The sequence below is a fragment of the Microchirus variegatus genome (genome assembly GCF_963457635.1).
Source record: "Microchirus variegatus genome assembly, chromosome: 22".
Classification (NCBI taxonomy): Eukaryota; Metazoa; Chordata; class Actinopteri; order Pleuronectiformes; family Soleidae; genus Microchirus; species Microchirus variegatus.
In genome coordinates, this window is record NC_139823.1 from 4192430 (window position 1) to 4210869 (window position 18440).

General features: G+C 38.4%; 1 protein-coding gene across 1 annotated transcript in view; it reads right to left on the reverse strand.

The window, feature by feature from the left end:
• Positions 1–18440, reverse strand: part of pde11a (phosphodiesterase 11a) — a gene marked incomplete at both ends in the record, with an annotated part of 56556 nt that overhangs the window by 21398 nt on the left and 16718 nt on the right. The window contains 9 exons of the mRNA XM_083908417.1: positions 1463–1553; positions 3711–3820; positions 5700–5807; positions 5900–6046; positions 8625–8675; positions 9637–9729; positions 10876–10943; positions 15408–15483; positions 17720–17852. Of these exons, the coding sequence (XP_083764543.1) occupies positions 1463–1553; positions 3711–3820; positions 5700–5807; positions 5900–6046; positions 8625–8675; positions 9637–9729; positions 10876–10943; positions 15408–15483; positions 17720–17852 (877 nt within the window). The remainder of the gene's footprint in view (positions 1–1462; positions 1554–3710; positions 3821–5699; positions 5808–5899; positions 6047–8624; positions 8676–9636; positions 9730–10875; positions 10944–15407; positions 15484–17719; positions 17853–18440) is intronic.

Below are 18440 nucleotides of genomic sequence, written 5' to 3' on the forward strand. Positions count from 1 at the left end.
AAATGTGCTCAAATATGCAAATGAACACAGCTGTGACTCTTCACAGACAAACAGGACCGTCCTGAAAATCTTCAGACTATCTGACATCTTAACCCTCAGGCTTTCATTGTGGACATTTTGTCAATTTTTCCTCTTGATCTGTCAATCATTTTGACTGTGTTAGTTCATAGAGCACAATGTTATGTAAGAACGTTTGGAATTCAAATTTGAATTTCTCTAATAGATCACTAGAACACTTAATACACTTAAGTCATTAGGGAACAAAAATGTCCACAACCATTATAAAAACATTACGGATTCATATTTGCTGCACAAATCTCTGCTCAAAACTACCAAACATTTAGAAGAACAAAGGAGTTGAGTCAGTGTAAATGGAAAAATGCTGGGGTTGAAAACAGACTATAAAGGGATTTCTTATTTTAAAATAGCAACACAAGCACAGAAGCTAATGAAATGATGAGTATTTCATATTATAGTCCAATATGGGAGAAATGGGGCTGATTTTATTGGCGAACAGCAAAAATGAAACCCTAACATCACATAATGCATGATTATATTATATGTATGGCTATGCGATTAAGAAATGTGGTTTTAATGGGACTTAATGGAACATTTTTGTCCTCAAATGACTTAAGAGGTTAGTACATTTTAAATCTGATGCTGCACAAAAAGGTCAATATGTTGGCTAAACCTTGACATAGCCCAGACTAATAAATACATTTGTTATATGGAAATTAACACATTTTTGTTTGAGCTTTAAGCTGGCATTTCAAGGATTAAAATCCTGATTATTTTCAATATGTGATTGTCAGGACCAAAGTTGATCAAAAGATTTAATCCAAAAATATAAATCTGGGTTTTAGGAAGTGGACATTTTTGTCCTTCATGACTTAAGAGGGTTGTCAATTTTAAATCTGATGATACACAAAAACCAAGTCAACATTTTTGGCTCATCTTTGACAATCCAACATTTGTTATATGGAAAATACCTTTAACTTATTTTTTCTTTATGCAGAAAAAAAATATTCATCTGTAATGTTTTTATAAGTGGACATTTTTGACCTCTAATGACTTCAGAGGGTAGTAAATGTACGCCTGAGGGTTAAAGTCTGTCTTGAGGTGGCAAAGAAATAAAGTTTAAGCTCCTGAACCAACACCAGCTCATCATCATTGATGTGCAAATGTCTAAATGCTGAACTGAGGTAAATTAAAAAGACTTGGAAGTCATTAATTATCCACATTTAGTGGGCCGTGTTTGCTACAGCGAGCAAACGTCCGGCAAGAGTTGCATAGTGTTGCTTTAAGTACAAAACACATTTTACACAAAACACAAACTTTAAAAAACGTTGTCTCTGTGGGTGGAAGTGCATCAGAGGGATAAGAATTGAGTTGCTAAATGTTGTTTGAAATCACATTGTAAAGTGTCGGCACTGGCAGAAGGTTAATGAAAGCATTAGGGCACCTCACTCTGCAGGATCATAACAGCATGGTTGAAGTGGTGGTGTTCCAGGGTAGCAGAGGTCCCATAAAGCAGAGCAAGAGCTGAGCCCGTCCTGACACACACACAGAAACAAACACACACACACACAGGGATCAAGAAGAAGATAACGTAATCAGCATTCAACGCATACTGAGAACTAAAGTCTGCTGTTGAGTCTGTTGTAATTCCCTCACCAATTCCCTCCGCATGCTGTCACAAACTAACGGCTCAGTAATAACAGACACTAAAGAAGCTGCACGGTCATAAAACCTAAAATGCAGCTGATTTCATCTCTGCACAATGAGGCACGTGGGCCCAAGACTTTAGAGTTTAGGATGTTCCATTTGCTTTGTTTTTTCGTAACATTTTGTTCTGCCTTCTGTTTGTAATTTGATTCAATATAATTAGTTTATTTGTCATCTTCCACAGTTAAAAACACAGAGAACACTCTGCCTCACAGAGTGTTGTAAACTGTATGTGTTTTGTGTTGTTGTGTGTGTTGCCCGTTTATTTGCAACTATATTTTACACGTCGAAGTGTGAACGATGGCTCAGAGTAAACAACACAGCACAGTGTCACACATTATTGTCTGATTTCGGCAGCTTTCTTATCCTGACTGGGAAACTGAACTAGCTTTTTTCTGATTCCTAACAGTTCTAAAGCGAAGTTAGACTTAACATAAGATACATTTCGATAGTGATTGTTTTATCCGGATGCTTTGGTACGGAAAACGATGGCCGAGTATCAATTTAATACTGGTTTCTCGATACCTATACCTAATAAATACATGTCATTTTTGTACAGTGAGTCTTACAGGTGGACTCTTGTGTTTAACCCTTTAAGGTACTACTCAACCATTTGGTTGACCACACTTTAAGTCACTATATCTCATTGAAAAATGAATCAAGCTGAACTCACTAACACTAAATTAATGTGACTTGTTCTGAATGTTGTACTTTGTTTGGTAGAGGCTTGTATCTAAAATACTGTAAGGTCTAATTTAAAAAAAAAAAACAAAAAAAAACAATATTGATTGTCTTTATTGTTATCGTAAGTAAAAAAAATAAAATAATAAAAAATGCAATAAAAATAAATTATTTTTCCTTTGCTTTTTTCTTGGTGCGTACCTTATAGGGTTAACTTAATCAGATGACCTGAGTTCAAATCAATGTAGTTGTCTATGTACAGAGTGCCTTGAGATAATCTATGTTATGATTTGTCACTATACAAATAAAATTGAATTGAACTGACAATGAGAATGAAACATCTGTGTTGTTTGACAACTGCATCATTTATCACACATAATATGACCCCAAATGCCACTTAAACCTCGTCGCCATTGAAATGTCCATTTAAAATCTCATTAGTACGGAGCCCCCGAAGTGACATGAAAAATATGACGAAAAAAAAAACATTGGAAACCTCGAGTTTCAAAGTCAAATGGAATTTTTTTTTTTTCATATTTTTTTGGAAACCTACCTTGCCCCAGCCTTATGCTCTCACATTGTTAGTGGTTAAAATGTAATTCAGCTCATGGTCATGCGTCCACCTCATGTCTATCTAGGTTTAAGATTAATTTAAAGGTGCCATATGTAAGAATGTGGCCAAAAACAGTTACTACATTCAAATTCATAATACCGAGGTCTTTTAGGTTTCGCTTTCTGACGTAACTGGCAACCCGTGGTTGCTTGGCAGCTGAGACTCTGCTGACTGCAATGTTTGGTAGATTGCGGTAGGTGGCACCACATGCCAAAACATGATTTCAAAACATAAACATGATTTGCAGTCTGCAAAATATTTTTTTTTAATGCAAATATTTTGTCTGTACTGTTGTTGTTGGTGAGTTCAGTTTGTTATATGAACATTATTCCTGAGACTCTGTGACATATTAGGAGGATTTTATGGCCAGTTGCTTTAGATTTATTACATAATGCACCTTTAACTGTTTAAGTAATAACTTTATCCAGAGAAGAGAGAACTGAACTTGGAGCAGTTTACGTGCCGATCTGAACGTGCTCACTGTCAGCAGTGTTTACAGTCTCTTTGTTAAGCAGACACTTATATAAGCCTTACACAACTTCTGCTACTAGACTCTTGCTGATCTGGGCTGAACTGCTGCAGACAGCTGCAGGTGGGGAAGCACACGATAAACTGCGCGTAGGAGGGAAGTGTGTTTACAAGTGTATGGGAGAGAACGAGAGAGAGAGAGAGGAAGGAAGGAGGAACTTACTTTGCCTGAAAAGCATTGTTGGTGCCCCTGTGGTCCAAGTCGTGGCACACACAACCTACGATAAGCGCTAAGATCTCCACGTCGGTCAGAGTCTCCTGGAAGCCCGCTGTCTGATTGGCACAAACAAGATGAAGCCAATGAGAAAACAAACACACACACACACACACACACACACACACACACACACACACACACACACACACACACACACACACACACACACACACACCATGAGAAATAACAGCATCATCTCTTTTTCTCTTATTGTGTGAGGCTGTGAGGAGAACATTGAATAAAAATGGAAAACACTCCTACAGCAGCAGCAGCAGCATCCTAAAAAAAACAAAAAAACAGTATCCCCCTAAAATGCCAGTGGGACTGCAGTAACGCAGTCACACGGGGAGATTTATGGCTCGGATGAATGGGTTCTGGAGGCCATGTGCTGAGTGAGTCACTATAGGTCATTGTGGGGGTAGAGGCAAAGATAGCAAAGCCCTCTCATTAAAACACATGGCAGGAGAGTGCAAGGGTCCAGAACAGCTTACCCACTACTATTTCATTTTCCTCTGCCAATAATCAATTCAGATGGGACGCGGTGTATTAATGCAGCGCTTGATTAAATGAGCTGAGCTTACACTGAGCTGTTGGTTTATAAGAGTGTGTGTTAAGTGCGCTGCCCCGAGGAGGTGAAAAAGTAAAAGCCTGCTGGAAGAGAGAATGAAGTGATTCTCTCGGGCGTCTCTGTTTGAACAAACATCTCCATTTGTGGTTCGGGCACAAAATGGGCCGTTTGTGTATTGAGCAACGCAACGAGTCGCCGTTTCAATAGAAATGCATCGTGGACATCATACAGCAGACGGCATCAATGTGCATTTAAAGGCACTTAAAGGGGTCTCTCAATCAAAACAATTGCAGCAGACTTAGTTTGATGACATCGGGGAGCAGCGTGGGATCATGGGTATAGTGAATAGTCGTGATCCATTTCTGACAAATACACGATAAAACAAAAGATTAGCAGTAGTACTGATTATTCCCTTTTAACAATCTGATGTTTCATAATAACATCATAAAAGTCCTGCCTCTAGTTTACCAGCGAAACAAAACAACACTGAATGTATTGCTTGTCATTTTCCTGGTCAACAAAATAACCAGTAATGTAATTTTGTCAGCTGAAGCCACACCCCTTAAATGTGTTAACAGGTCAAAGGTGCCATATGTAAGAATGTGGCCAAAAACGGTTACTACATTCAAACTCAAAATACCGAGGTCTTTTAGGTTTCGTTTTCTGACGTAACTGGCAACCCGTGGTTGCTCGGCAGCTGAGACTCTACTGACTGCAATGATTGGTAGACGGCGGTAGGTGGCGCCACATGCCAAAACATGATTTCAAAACATAAACAAGATTTGCAGTCTGCAAAATATTTTTTTAATGCAAATATTTTGTCTGTACTGTTGTTGTTGGTGAGTTCAGTTTGTTATATGAACATTATTCCTGAGTCTCTGTGACATATTAGGAGGATTTTATGGCCAGTTGCTTTAGATTTATTACATAATGCACCTTTAACTCTTATAAGCCTAACCTCCCAACTAGCCCATAACCTCCCTTCAGCTTTCTTGTTGATGTTATTAATCTGCATCTGTTCTTTTCTGGCTCTGACAATACTATCAGACCTGACTAAGAGTGTGTTTGTGTATACACCTGGCAGCACATGGGCGAGTGGAGACAAGAGGCATTTATCCAATCAAACTGCAGAATGGTCTTTTCGGGAGCGGAATTACCTTCTGAAAGTATTTTTGGATTTTTGTGTTTTCAGTCATTTTCCATCCCGTTTGAAGCCATCTAGTTTTAATATGTTGTTGTTGCCTCAAAATAAAATGTAAATCACTTCTTGTTTGCAAACGTGGGAAAGTTGAAGAAGTACTGATAAATACAGAAAGTGTCATGTGGAGCTGATGGTGATGATCTGGAGTTTTTGTGGGATTTTTTACCGTTAGCATCGCAAACATGCACTGGCAGACATTGAAGGCGTGTCTCCAGTTGTGGTAAAGGACCATTCTGTAGTTTTTCCTGACAGTCAGCAGCCATCTGCACAGTATCTGGAGGGAAAGGGAAAAACATGGGTTAAGCAGCTGTCACGAGGAAGCCAACAGTTTACGGGCAAATAAAAGGAAATAGATAGGAAAAATACCTCATAATCGATCTTGAATTTCTGCACCATTCCCAACTCCATGAACATTCTTAGAGCGGCTGTTATCATGGCGTCAACGTCCAGAGAGAAATCATCAAAGGAGAGCTTATCGATGCCCAGCTCGAACACCAGGGGAATGTTAGCAGCCTGTTTCGTCATAAAAGTGAAAGAATATGAAACGTCTGAGTTCAGGAAGCAGAAGAGGATGAAGAGGTCAGAGGACGCTGTGCCATTTTCAGATATGTGTAAATTACGGAGACGTGCTAATTAAGACTCCGAGGACTCATTTGGAGCGAGTTAAGATTAATGAGGGCGAATTTCACCCGCGATTTCAGAGCTTATTGATGATTATCAACAGTTTTGTTTTTTTTGTCATTATTATACGCATCCACGTCGCCTGCTTTCAGAGAGGTCTAATTAACACGACGTGCAACTGCAGACGTCAGTGTTTGTAACGTGACCATTTCACACACTGTGACCTGCATCTCATTCCCAAGGCGTCAAGGCTTTCTAACACGTTTGCGTCACAGCTTCAGCACAATGCCGCGTGTCCTTTCCCTTCCTGTCTGAGTTCAGTTATTTGCCCGTCAGGTCAGCAGTTATCCTCCTCTCTCTGAATTCGCAGACCCGGGTTAAAAAAAAATCAACAACAAAGAAAAAATGTCTGCGAGGTTTGTTTGCCTCTGCTCCAGCTTGACTCTGTATGTAGAGCAGTTATGAAAGAAAGTGGGGGAAGGTAGGAAGCGGAGCCGCACGCTGGATGAGGGGGCTGAGAGATCACACAATCACACTGGAAAGCAGGGTTCCTCCTTCACATAATGGCCACAGGGGAAAATCCTACATATGAAAGTGCAGGAAAATAGGTCATATCTATATTTCAGAAATGTCATGCCAATTAAAAATGTAGATATTTTCATTTTTCATCTTCATAAATAATGCATTAGGAATGATTGCCTGTTGATTGAAGTAATCCATTTCAAATACCACAATTAGTTTATTTCCACTGGGGAATTCTTGGCCCATATTTGTGCTTATATACTATTGTGGTTCTTTGAAGGAAATAGAGAATGAAGTCCACAAAACAGGCTGTTGATTAGTCCTCTCTGTTACCATATAGTATTTTTCTTTCCCATTAAAGTTAATGCAATATCGTTATTTAATTAGAAAATGTATCTTAATGAAAGTGCCCATGGGCAAACATTTTAAACCATTAGATTTAAGGCAAAGGAGAAATGTTCACTCCGATCGCCTTGCTTCATACGTTTATGATTCAGTGGATTAATCAAATCAAAGGGAATCTTTAATTCAGTTATTTTTCCTTTAATGTGTCATCATTGGGCTGATAATCAAGATATTAAGGAAGGCATCGACTGAAGAAGAAGAATGGAATTATGGAAATGTGCTGCCTGCCAGAGAAAACCTGATACACACAAATCATGAACCAGAGCAGAAGTGGTGTTATAACCGCAAATTAAAGGAGCTTCTGTGCACAACAGAGAAACCCACATATTAAAAATATTCACATGCAGAGAGACAATGATGTACAACCTAGTTTGTCCCTAAGGGATGTTGGACTACACACCATCACTATATGTTAAGAGTCCACATCAACCCTCAACCTCTACAGGGTAAGAATACCTTCAAATACAGACATTTGTTTACTTGTCAGTAATGTGACGGTTCAGTTTAAAGGTCCAGTGTGTCCCTTTTAGGAGGGTTTGTTTGTCACCGTGGAGATTAACTGAGTCCTGTGTTTGTTACAATCTGCAGTCTGACCACTAGGTGTCACAAATGTTTACACACTGGACATTTGGAATAACAATCTCATCTTTGATTAAAACCCTTTAAAACCAAGCGTATTACAGACGGCACGGTTTATTCACAGTCAACACGTGGCTATGACGGTAACTTCACTCGCACTGTTGCAGGAAGTCGGCAAATCAGCGTCTTTGTCACCAGAGAGTAGAGAATTGGAAAAAAAACGCCTGTACATAGCTTCCGTTTTTTTGCCTTTTTTTTGGACATTGAGACAAAGACTCAAACAAATGTTATTTTAAATGTGTTTTGTACTGTTCAAATTTCAAATTTTCAAGAATTTTTTTTTGAGAGAGACTTTCAAAGTCGAGATCTTGATTTCCAAATAATGATGAAACTTTTTTTTTTTTCACATTTTTTTTTCATATTTTTTTGGAAATTCGAGATCTTGACTTTGAAACTCCAGTTTTCAAAAAAAAAAAATTCATACTATTATACACATACTCTTGTTTGTGTGTTGAGATATCTGACAAAACAAAAATCCCAGAAATAAAGTACATGGAAACGTTCATGTCTTTACATTGTCCCTACAAATGCACCAGAGAATCTAACTTCTTGGTCATTCTACTGGTGATAAATGACCAGGTTTGTGATTAACATGTAGAAACAAATATTTTACAATAGCTTGTTCTATATCCTTAAATTGTGACCGGTTAGTACTTCAATTGCTCTATAAGAAATTATGGAATTCCAATGTGAACATTAACGAGTTGATATAGAAATGAGAACACAGGTTTTGATTTGCAGCCAAAAGCTTAACAACAAACAAAACACTGAGTTGTGACTTTAATATCCGCGCAGAGCACAGAGTTAAAAATCTGCATCTCCCCACACAGCCATACCTGCAGAGAGAAACAAATGGGTTTGTTTTGCGACGGCTGTAATGAAGGCCACGGTGAATATCTGTTACCTTGAATTTGTCAACTTCAGTCTTGGAGCAAGTGGCGTGGTAAGACAGGACCTGCAAAAATAATGACACAGTGTCACTCTTGATATTTTTTGTCAAATCATTAAAAATAACCAGCAGGTCTCTAAGAGCGCGGCCATGGCCGGCTCTGAAAACTACTCTACATTTGTAGCACTGCAATTCAGTAGGAGCCTCCAGATAAGGAAGTCAACACTTGCCTCTAGAAAAGTCTACAAGAGCAGATATGTCAGGCCCGATTCCATCGCTGTGTTCCCTTCATTTCCTGAGAGAAATACCTCACGCAGACCTGCAGTCGCTTATTTGATCATAAACACTCATGTTTATTCAGTGCTGCCAGAAGCAATACATCTACATATTAGTGCATTTCCTTTGAAACTTCAATCTCTCCCTGCTCTCCACTTATTCCATCTACAAGCAGAGTGGTGCTAACTACTATAATGCACCTATTTTACTGTAATCTAAGGACATACTGTGAGGCTACTGCTCAATGCGTACATACTGCAGGGCAGATGAGGAATTACGTTTCACTTCCTCTCATTAATTCTCAATAAAACCTTTGTAGGAAGGTAATCTAGAGAAAAGATCAGCACTTTTTCTTTTTTTCTTTTAAGGCGTACATTATAGTGGGAATATAAAGCTATAAGAAATGGAGCCAAGCACATGCACAGACTCATGAGAGAGAACAAGTCAGAGAAGGTTTTATATCAGCCGTACAGCAGCCATTGTTTCCTGTGACGTCTAACGTGAATGTTTCAGCACAGAGCGTTGTGTTGACTGGGGAGGAAAATTAAGATAATGAAATAGAAGAACAGATAGGACATGAAGGGGAAAATCGTCCGAGGGAGGATGTGAAGCTTAGGCATGAGCAGTGTTTCAGTCAACTTCTTACTGTTAAAGAAGCACAGTAATGATTTTTGCAAAAGGACAATTTAGCAGAGAATAAGATTTTCTGTAAAAAAAAAGAAAGAAAAAGACATAGCTTCTGTATTCTTACATCCAAAGCCACAGATTGCTTGGCCCAAGACTTCTTCACCTGGTCATACATGATGGTGTTGTTGATGCCCAGTCCACAAAAGATCACAAACGCCTAATAACACAATGAAAAAAAGAAAAAGAAAAAGAAACACTTAACAAGAGAAAGCACTCACAGGGCACACATTTCTGCTTCGTTTCCCACAGTGGCAATACACTCTCTTATTTTGCATGGTTAACAATTATAAAAAAACAAAATTAAATTCCTGAATCTGGATCCATGTCTGGAGTAGGATTGTCAAAATACTAGAATTTTAAACTCAGTACCGATATCCAAGAAAATAGTCAATACTCTATACCAGTGGTTCTCATGAGCTCTCAAAGTAACACCATTATCCCCAACGTTAAAATACTTTTCACAGGAGGCAGATTTATTCCCAGTAAGATAATTTGCTCTCTCATCATCCTCCACTTTCTTTTTTTTTTGTTATTTGTTTCATTTTCTACATACCCTGGTCAAAATTCCTCACTCCACTCTGACCACATACCACTGGTATAATATACTGTACAGTGGAACGGTATTTCCACCACACTGTTAAAAAAAAAGTTGAGAAAACTTGAGAAAAAATTTCAAGGAGTTTTTAAAAGGTTCCATCAACTAATTTTTTAGTTTTTGTTAGCCAAACTTGTAAGTTGGAGTTGTGCCATCTCAAACTTCTCTTTTCAAACAGTTAAACAGGCTAACTAATCTTGTTCAGATAATGTAAAAAGAATTATTAAAAAATAAAGTTTTGAATTTTGAATTGGCACAACTGTAACTTACAAGTTTGTCTCACAATATAATATTAGTTGATGGAACTTAAAAAAAAACTAAAACTTTTGTTGGGCTGTAAACTCAAGAAATGATTGCAGCAAATTGCCTTGAAAGGTGAGAGGTTCCACAGTTTGATAAACCTGATTTTAAGAGAAGCAAAACACTTTGAGATGTGAATAATACCTGTTAACATCACAGAGAATTTGCTCTCTCATCATGAATCCATACGGTTGCAAATTAACATCTAATCCAATACTAACTGTTGGTATCTGTAGCTGAGTATCAACTATTAGGACAACCCTAGTCTGAATTCCCACCAAAATGGAAATAATCCCCAGAAAATATCATCCATATCTGTCCTTAGTCTTGCTGCTCACCAATATGTCAAGCAAAAATATTTCACACTAAAAAGAAACAGTGTTTTAAATTAATTTAAAAGGGATTTACCTCAAAAAGACGCTGGTCTGCATCATCAAACGGTTTCCCGTCGAGCCTGTTCAGCACTTGAGCAACACCTGGATCACAAAGAGAGTTTAGAGATTAGATAAAAACTTATGATGAGTTGGAGGTTTGAAGCTTGATATTGTCATGGTCCTTCTTCTACTATTTATATGGTCTATGGGTTTACTACAAGGTAAGTTAATGGTCACGTTAAATGGTAAAGCCATGAGGTAATACCAGCTAGAATGAAGGTCAAATTATTTCACTTAAAGCTTGTGAACTCTAATTTCATTACCCTGTGTCTTGCTCAAGGGCACATATAGACTAGCAGAGCAAGGAATTGAACCCACAACCTTCCAGTTGAAAAACAACTTGCCCTATCACTGAGCTACCGTGACTCAATCATTACTACTCACGTTTTGAATACTTTTACTTCAAAAACTTAAGTATATTTAATGTCAGAAAATTACTTTTGATACTTTCAATACAGTAAATGTCATATACTTTAAGACTTTCACTTCAGTAATATTATAAAAAGTAACTTCAACTTCTACCAAAGTAATTTTCTGGTACTTTTACTCAAATATCCCTTTAAGGTACTTTATATACAGAGGCTCCTCAATGGTTGACGTGTGTTCAGCTATAATTACAGTGCACCAGGGAGCACAACAAGTGTTACATAAACACATAAAACTGCTATAATTCCAATGATGTTTCTTTTGAAAGAAAATCCCCGGCATTGTCCTCGACGCTGCAAAGCCTCTCTACTGCGTATGTGGCAGCGGCGTTCTCTTATCATCTGAGTGAAAACAGGAAAGGCTTTTGGATGATAAAGCACAACCGTTTAATTGGTTTGATGGCAGTGACTGTTATTGTCACAGGGTAAATGAATGTAATATTTTATTTATCTATCTCCAGGTGGTCAACCAAACCTGCCTATAGTGACATTTTAATTGTAAGGTATAGCTGAAAATCCACAGGGATGAACAGATTAGTGAGAGCGATTGTTTGTTTTTTTTACTTTGGTGTCAGATTTAAAAGAATACAGGGTGGATATCTTCTCCAGAGCCATTATTACGCTCTCTACAATTAGCATGTAGTGTATGAAGAGTTGTAGCATAGGTGGCTCCAAGAATTCAAGAAAGATAAACGGCTGCTTAAAGCAGTGTAGTGGTGACATAATTACCATATTCTCACTATCACGGGCTTTATTTTTTTCATGATATAAAAAAAAAAAAAATTATATATATATATATATTAGTAGAGGATACCCATAGTGTAAACTCTACCATGATTTTCAAGAAGAGGACAATAATGATCACATTTTCCAGATATTGTAATAGTATTTTGATTTCATTTAAAAGCCAGGACTCAATAGATACTGAATTATAGTTTGACAACATGAAGGAGCAATACTATTTCTATTTTGACAGTTAGACATATTCTGATGCAAGAGCAAGAACTTAAAGACATGAACTGCTTCCAACACAAATGCATCTTTCACAGTATAAACCTGGGTCCGATGCGCTGCATGAAGCATAATCCCACACTGCAGCTTTTGCAGCTTGATAATTGCATTGCAATACCTTCAGAGGGCCGTCCACGGTGAGCTACAATTCTACCATTCATGCTACCATTCAAAAGTTTGGGGGTCACTTAGAAATGTCCTTATTTTTGAAGGAAAGGCACTTTTTTTCAATGAATATAACATTATATGAATCATAAATACACTCTATACATTGTTAATGTGGTAAACGACTATTCTAGCTGCAAACGTAGAATAGAATATGTACATAGTTGTATAGAGGCCGATTTCCAGTGTTCTAATGGTACATTGTGTTTGCTAATCGCGTTAGCTAAGGCTATTGGATGATTAGAAAACCCTTGAAAACCCTTGTGCGATGATGTTAGCAAAAACTTTTGAAGGGTTGTGTATATATTGTCCCTTTGTCCCTTTGGGGAAATAAGATTACATCAGCAATCACCGGGAATTTCTGCATTCCAACAGTAACAAACATTACATCATCACACTGACATTTACATTGCACCGTGGTCCAGGACTGCTGGACAATGTAGTTATTGTATATGTTTAAAAACTTGCGGATCAGTTTTTGTTGAATAAAGGGGACAAGTGAGGGGGATGAGAGACAGAGAGAGAGAGAGAGAGAGAGAGAGAGAGAGAGAGAGAGAGAGAGAGAGAGAGAGAGAGAGAGAGAGAGAGAGAGAGAGAGAGAGAGAGGGGAAGCCTCTGTTTGCCCACAATAACAATGACTAATTATGATCCATCCATTCATCCACTCCTGGCACTCCAGATGCCCCCTGAGTCACGTAGCTGACAGTAACAATCTGTACATATCGACGTCTAATGTGATCCTAATGATCACCTGATGCTGAGTCAGCAATTAACAGATCCCCAAGTCCTGACTCCACACTACTGTTAGAGACATATAAGAGAACGCGTGACAAAATGTCGGTGGTGATCTGGCTCTGTTTAGAGAAGACGTGGAGCGTGGAGCTTGAACGCGAGTTATAATTAAAACGCAGTTACAAATGTGCTGTCGTTGTGTGCACTGGTTCTGGCTTGAGGCGATTTGGGTAAATAATGAATTGACTTTTTTCAACGTTACGTGTGGGGTGTTGGATTTATGAAGGAAATGTTAGTATCTCTCTCATTTAGTATTTAGTAACATTTATTTTATTTTTTTCAAATAGAAATGTAAGCAAAAAGGGGATTCGGTGACAAGCAACGTGTTTATTTGTTCTTCAAAAATAATCAGCCCAAAGCTGCACTATCTTTATAATGAAGTTAAACTTCATTATAAAGTATTTCCTGTTCAGCTGGCTGTAACCTTGGAAGATGACATAAGAACACGTGTTTTTTTTTTTTAACTGAATGTATCCTTGACTTGAGAATTTCATCTCCAGCTTCTGTTTGTATAATGTTTTTTTTTTCTTTCACTCCAGATCCTCAGGTGCCACCCACACACACACTGCATTTCTTTGCCCCTTCACTGCTTCCTCTTTTCCCTCCCCCTCCACGGCAAATGCACTTACGCCTACGCAAAAAAAATTGTGACTACGCACAGGCATCACACTCACACACATACACACAGGTCTTAACCATCCAGCTGCAACAAATACGCTAATGAATTTACACTTAAATAAAGATCTGAGTGAACCAGGGTGGAGTTTATGTCACACGTCCTCTTCTGCAATAACAAAACACCAAAACCCGAACCCGAGAGTGATCAATGATTTATCACAGTGTCAGTGTGAGGTTGGCCCTGGGGCTGATTCACTAACACAAAGCACACAGTCTGAAGAAGGGAAATCCACCTCCAGTGATGGTGCAGCGTGGATCTAATCACACACATGCAGCCTCAGCTGAACACATACTGGAGCTCCTCTCCTCTCCTCTCTCCCCCCCACCTACTGTCTACTATGCAGCAAAAAATGGAAGAAAGACATTTGGAACCTTTAACAACAGGTTAGTGCTCTATGATAATAGTGCAGCATAGTACGGCTGCAATCACTGTTACAAAACACAGTACAGAGACACAAATGCCTGTTTCACTTCTGCTTTTTTTTGCATGATTTGATTGATTCCAGTTTTTAAGTGTGGTTATCTGAGGTTTTGGCGTTTGAGCAACATACTCTTTTCCACCATTAACCAGGTTTCAGCAGCTCTCTCTCCCTGCACCAATGTCCACAGAGGAAGTCATCAATTGTACATCATTTAGCACACAAGAGTTGCTAATCTAGTAAATTCAATTCTATCTAACTTGTGATTTTGATATCTGAAATCCATCCATTTTCTACCACTATATCCTCCACAGTAGGGTCGCGGGACAATCTCAGATGACATATGACAATAGGTGGGGTACACGCTGAACCACATATAGACACAAACAACCATTCACTCACACTCTCAATTTAGAGTGCCCAATTTTCCTTATCCCCAAAATCTGCATGTTTTTGGACTGAACCCGGAGAAAACCCACACACACACACGGGGAGAACATGCAAACTCCATGCAGAACGGCCCTTGTTCTGACCAGGTCTCAAACGCCGGGTCTTCTTGCTGCAAAGCCAAGAGCGCTAACCACTACGCCAACCGTGTGGTCCATCCCTAAATGAAGGAGCAGTGAACCAGCAGCTCCTGTATCCCAGCAAGCTAAAAACTGTGATTTTATACATGGACTTTGGTGCAGGAGAGTGAGCAATTGAGCAATTGTAGTTTTCAGTTGTATAGGCTATATAATACATCTATGATCATCTATGATAAAGACTTAAATAGTCATCTAAATTATCCCTTTAAAGCCTTTTTTTGCTCCAACATACAGTGACATGATGGATAATGAGCAGGATGAAGGCCCTGACCAACCAAAAACACCAGCTGCATACGTATTCACACACTTTTTGGCCCCGTATTACATATAGTGATTGTTCATGTTTAACCTCTTAGTGCCAAAATATGCAAAGTGAATACATTATTGATATTATATTCATCAAGTAATTGCAGCAATTTGTTATCTTACCAATGATTTGGTGGTTGCTGTTCCATATAGGGACACAAAGCACAGAGCGGATGTGGAAGTCTGAGAACTGGTCTGCCTGAAAAACAGTGGGAGTGTAAAAAAAACAACAACAATATGATAAGATTATCATCCATCCTCATTAAACAAAGCACATGCACTGTGCTCAGCAATATACACTAATCATCATCTGGTCCTTTTAAAAACAAACAAACAAAACATTAAAAACTTGTCGTACTACAAAAAAGTAAAGGATGGATTTTAATGATATGTTCCTAGATTTTGGTGTTGACATTGTGGGGAAACGGCAAGGTTTGAAATAGATTCATATTCATAAAAGTCCGTTTATATGTCATCTTTTTTCAAAAGTCAAGTACAGTGTCAGCACTGCTGAATGATTTAAAACAATACTTGTCTTTCTGTCATCAAATGACAGTATATTTCCCCCCACTGGAGTATTAACTATGCATACTGTACATGCTTCACCTCTAATGGAAAGCAAGTGCTATGTGAAGATACAGGATCGTCAGGATGCAGGGTACAGTAAAGAACCCTTGAGGCCTCTTCAAAGCAGCAAGTTTCCACATAGATTCATTTCAGCGAGAGTCAGCGTGGTTGTCTTTGCACACGGCACAAGTGCTATTGGTATTTTGCCATAACTGAGAACACGTTTGCTATTTTCCTGTCACTGCTTTTTTTAAGGTTGCTCATGTTCAAGCTTTGCTGCGTGCAGGTGGATTCAGAGAGGTCTGCTGCTGCGCTATCGCCACCGTGGGATTCACTGTCCATGTATGCAGCATCAGCACAACACTGTGCTTATCACTTCCTGGTTTTGAACGAGGCAGCATGTCATTTCCCATCATGCAGTGCCAAAAGGAAAATAGTTTCTGTTGTTTATTATAATAAAGCTCTTTGTTGAATCATAAAGATTACTTCTGTTCTTCCTGTTGTACTGTGAGTTGTTTTTTTTTAACATCATGCATGCACACTCTCATCTCCAGGTGCTGTCAAATACAAGATCAACTGGTTTTATCAACCCAATAGCACATCATCATCACCTCATCCCAGTTAATCTACTGTATCATGTAGCTGCTGCCTGACTAAAATGTTATTCTACTCCAGCTCCCCGCCTGTCCATCACCACACAGCCTTCAAAAGAAGCTTCAGATCATTCATTCTTCATCCTCCATCAGGCTCAGCAAGCCACCAACCAACAACAGCACCACTGTATGGACTCCAGGGGGGGAATCTACCTGCTGCTGCTGCTGCTGCTGCTCACAGATGCCTTCCAGCTCAATATCTCCCAGACTTCATCATCACATATTATATTGTACTATTTGTTGGACTTGACTCTTGACAAATGTGAGTCCATATAATCAAATTATAGTAACTATTGTCCGACATCCCCTAATGTCAGGACAGGAACGTAAACTGTACAGCTGAGGGTTGTGTTGTTGTTTAATTATGGTCCCCTTTAGAGGAAAATCAATGACAAACATGACACTATATGATTGACAAGGACTGTCGTCCAACAGGTGCCTGGTTGCAGGTGACATCTGCAAAAAACTGCTGGCTTTCAAATCTTATAAATCTCAAAAGAAATTTATTTCGCAAACGAAAAGTCAATTTTTAAATAAACTCTAATAACTGAGTGTCTCAGGTAAAATCCACAACACATTCTGTCTCCATTTAGACAAGCATTTTTGCTCAGTATTATTAGAAATCTTTATCTATGCTCATACATGGAAAACCCACTCATCTGGTTTAAAAAAGAGAGGCAAATTTCCTCTTTTTTAGCAGTTGGTCGATTAAACGCCATGTTATTATTATTATTATTATTATTATAATGGTAACACTTTAGAGATTAGGGAACACATTCACCATTAACTAGGTGCTTACTAACATGCATATAAGAAGCATACTAGCCCTTTATTAGTAAATATTAAGCACGTATTAACACCTTATAAAGGAAAAAAAAATGTATGTCTTAATAATGTCTTTATGTTTTCATGTCATAATAGAGGTACAATAAGGTTATGTAGAATAAGGTGTTAATAAGTGTTTAAAGATAACTAATAAAGGGCTAGTATGCAACTTATATGTGCTAGTAAGCACCTAGTTAATGGTGAATATGTGTTCCCTAATCTAAAGTGTTACCAATACTATTATTATTATTATCATTATTATTAGTAGTAGTAGTATTTTAAGACAAATGCATAGTAATGTGATTGTAGGCATTGGCAAAAATTTAAAACGTCTTCTTTAACTTTTAAAATCCCTGTGACAAAACTGGAGGTGCTTGGGTTTTTTTTTACCTCAGCATCAAAGCGAGGGTCCTGATAGGCGTCGCTGATGTTCACTGGTAATCCTGTGGATGCAACCAGCTCTGCGATGCTGTTGTTGATGAGCCAGTCTGAGTATGAAGATTTCTCTATACTGTCTTTGAAACTAAAGGAGGAGGTGGTGGCAAAAGAAGAAGAAGAAGAGAAATTAAGTTAAACCTACTTTTTCACTTGTTTATAATAAGGAGAGGTAATTCAAATACACACACTTTGGCTGACAACTTTGTTATTATGAAAATGAAATAACACCCTTTTTATTGCATTTAGGCTTCTTCTTTTTTTTTTTAACTGCGAGCTTACATATCAGGGAGTTTCTGCAGCAGCTTATGAAGTAATGAAAAGTTAATTGTGTGACTGTCTTCCTCATTGCCAAACGCCCCCATGCTCTACCACAGAAACACCTGCCAACCTGCTCAGGCGTCCTCATTTACATTGATTGCAGTGGGCTGTCACTGACTTTTACCTTCAAACACAACATGATGTAAATGTTCAGTGAGGCACATTTTGTCTCTTAACATTTGAAAAAAAAAGAAGCATGGAAAGGCTCTGATGTCAGATCTTTTGATCCAGTGATGGAGCTGCATGTGAATCTGAAACCTGATCTTTCTTCCTCTCTTAGTCTCTTACCTGCCTCATGTCTGTCATTTAACTACCACACACACATTAGCAGCATCTCTATGTTATCCCCCCAATG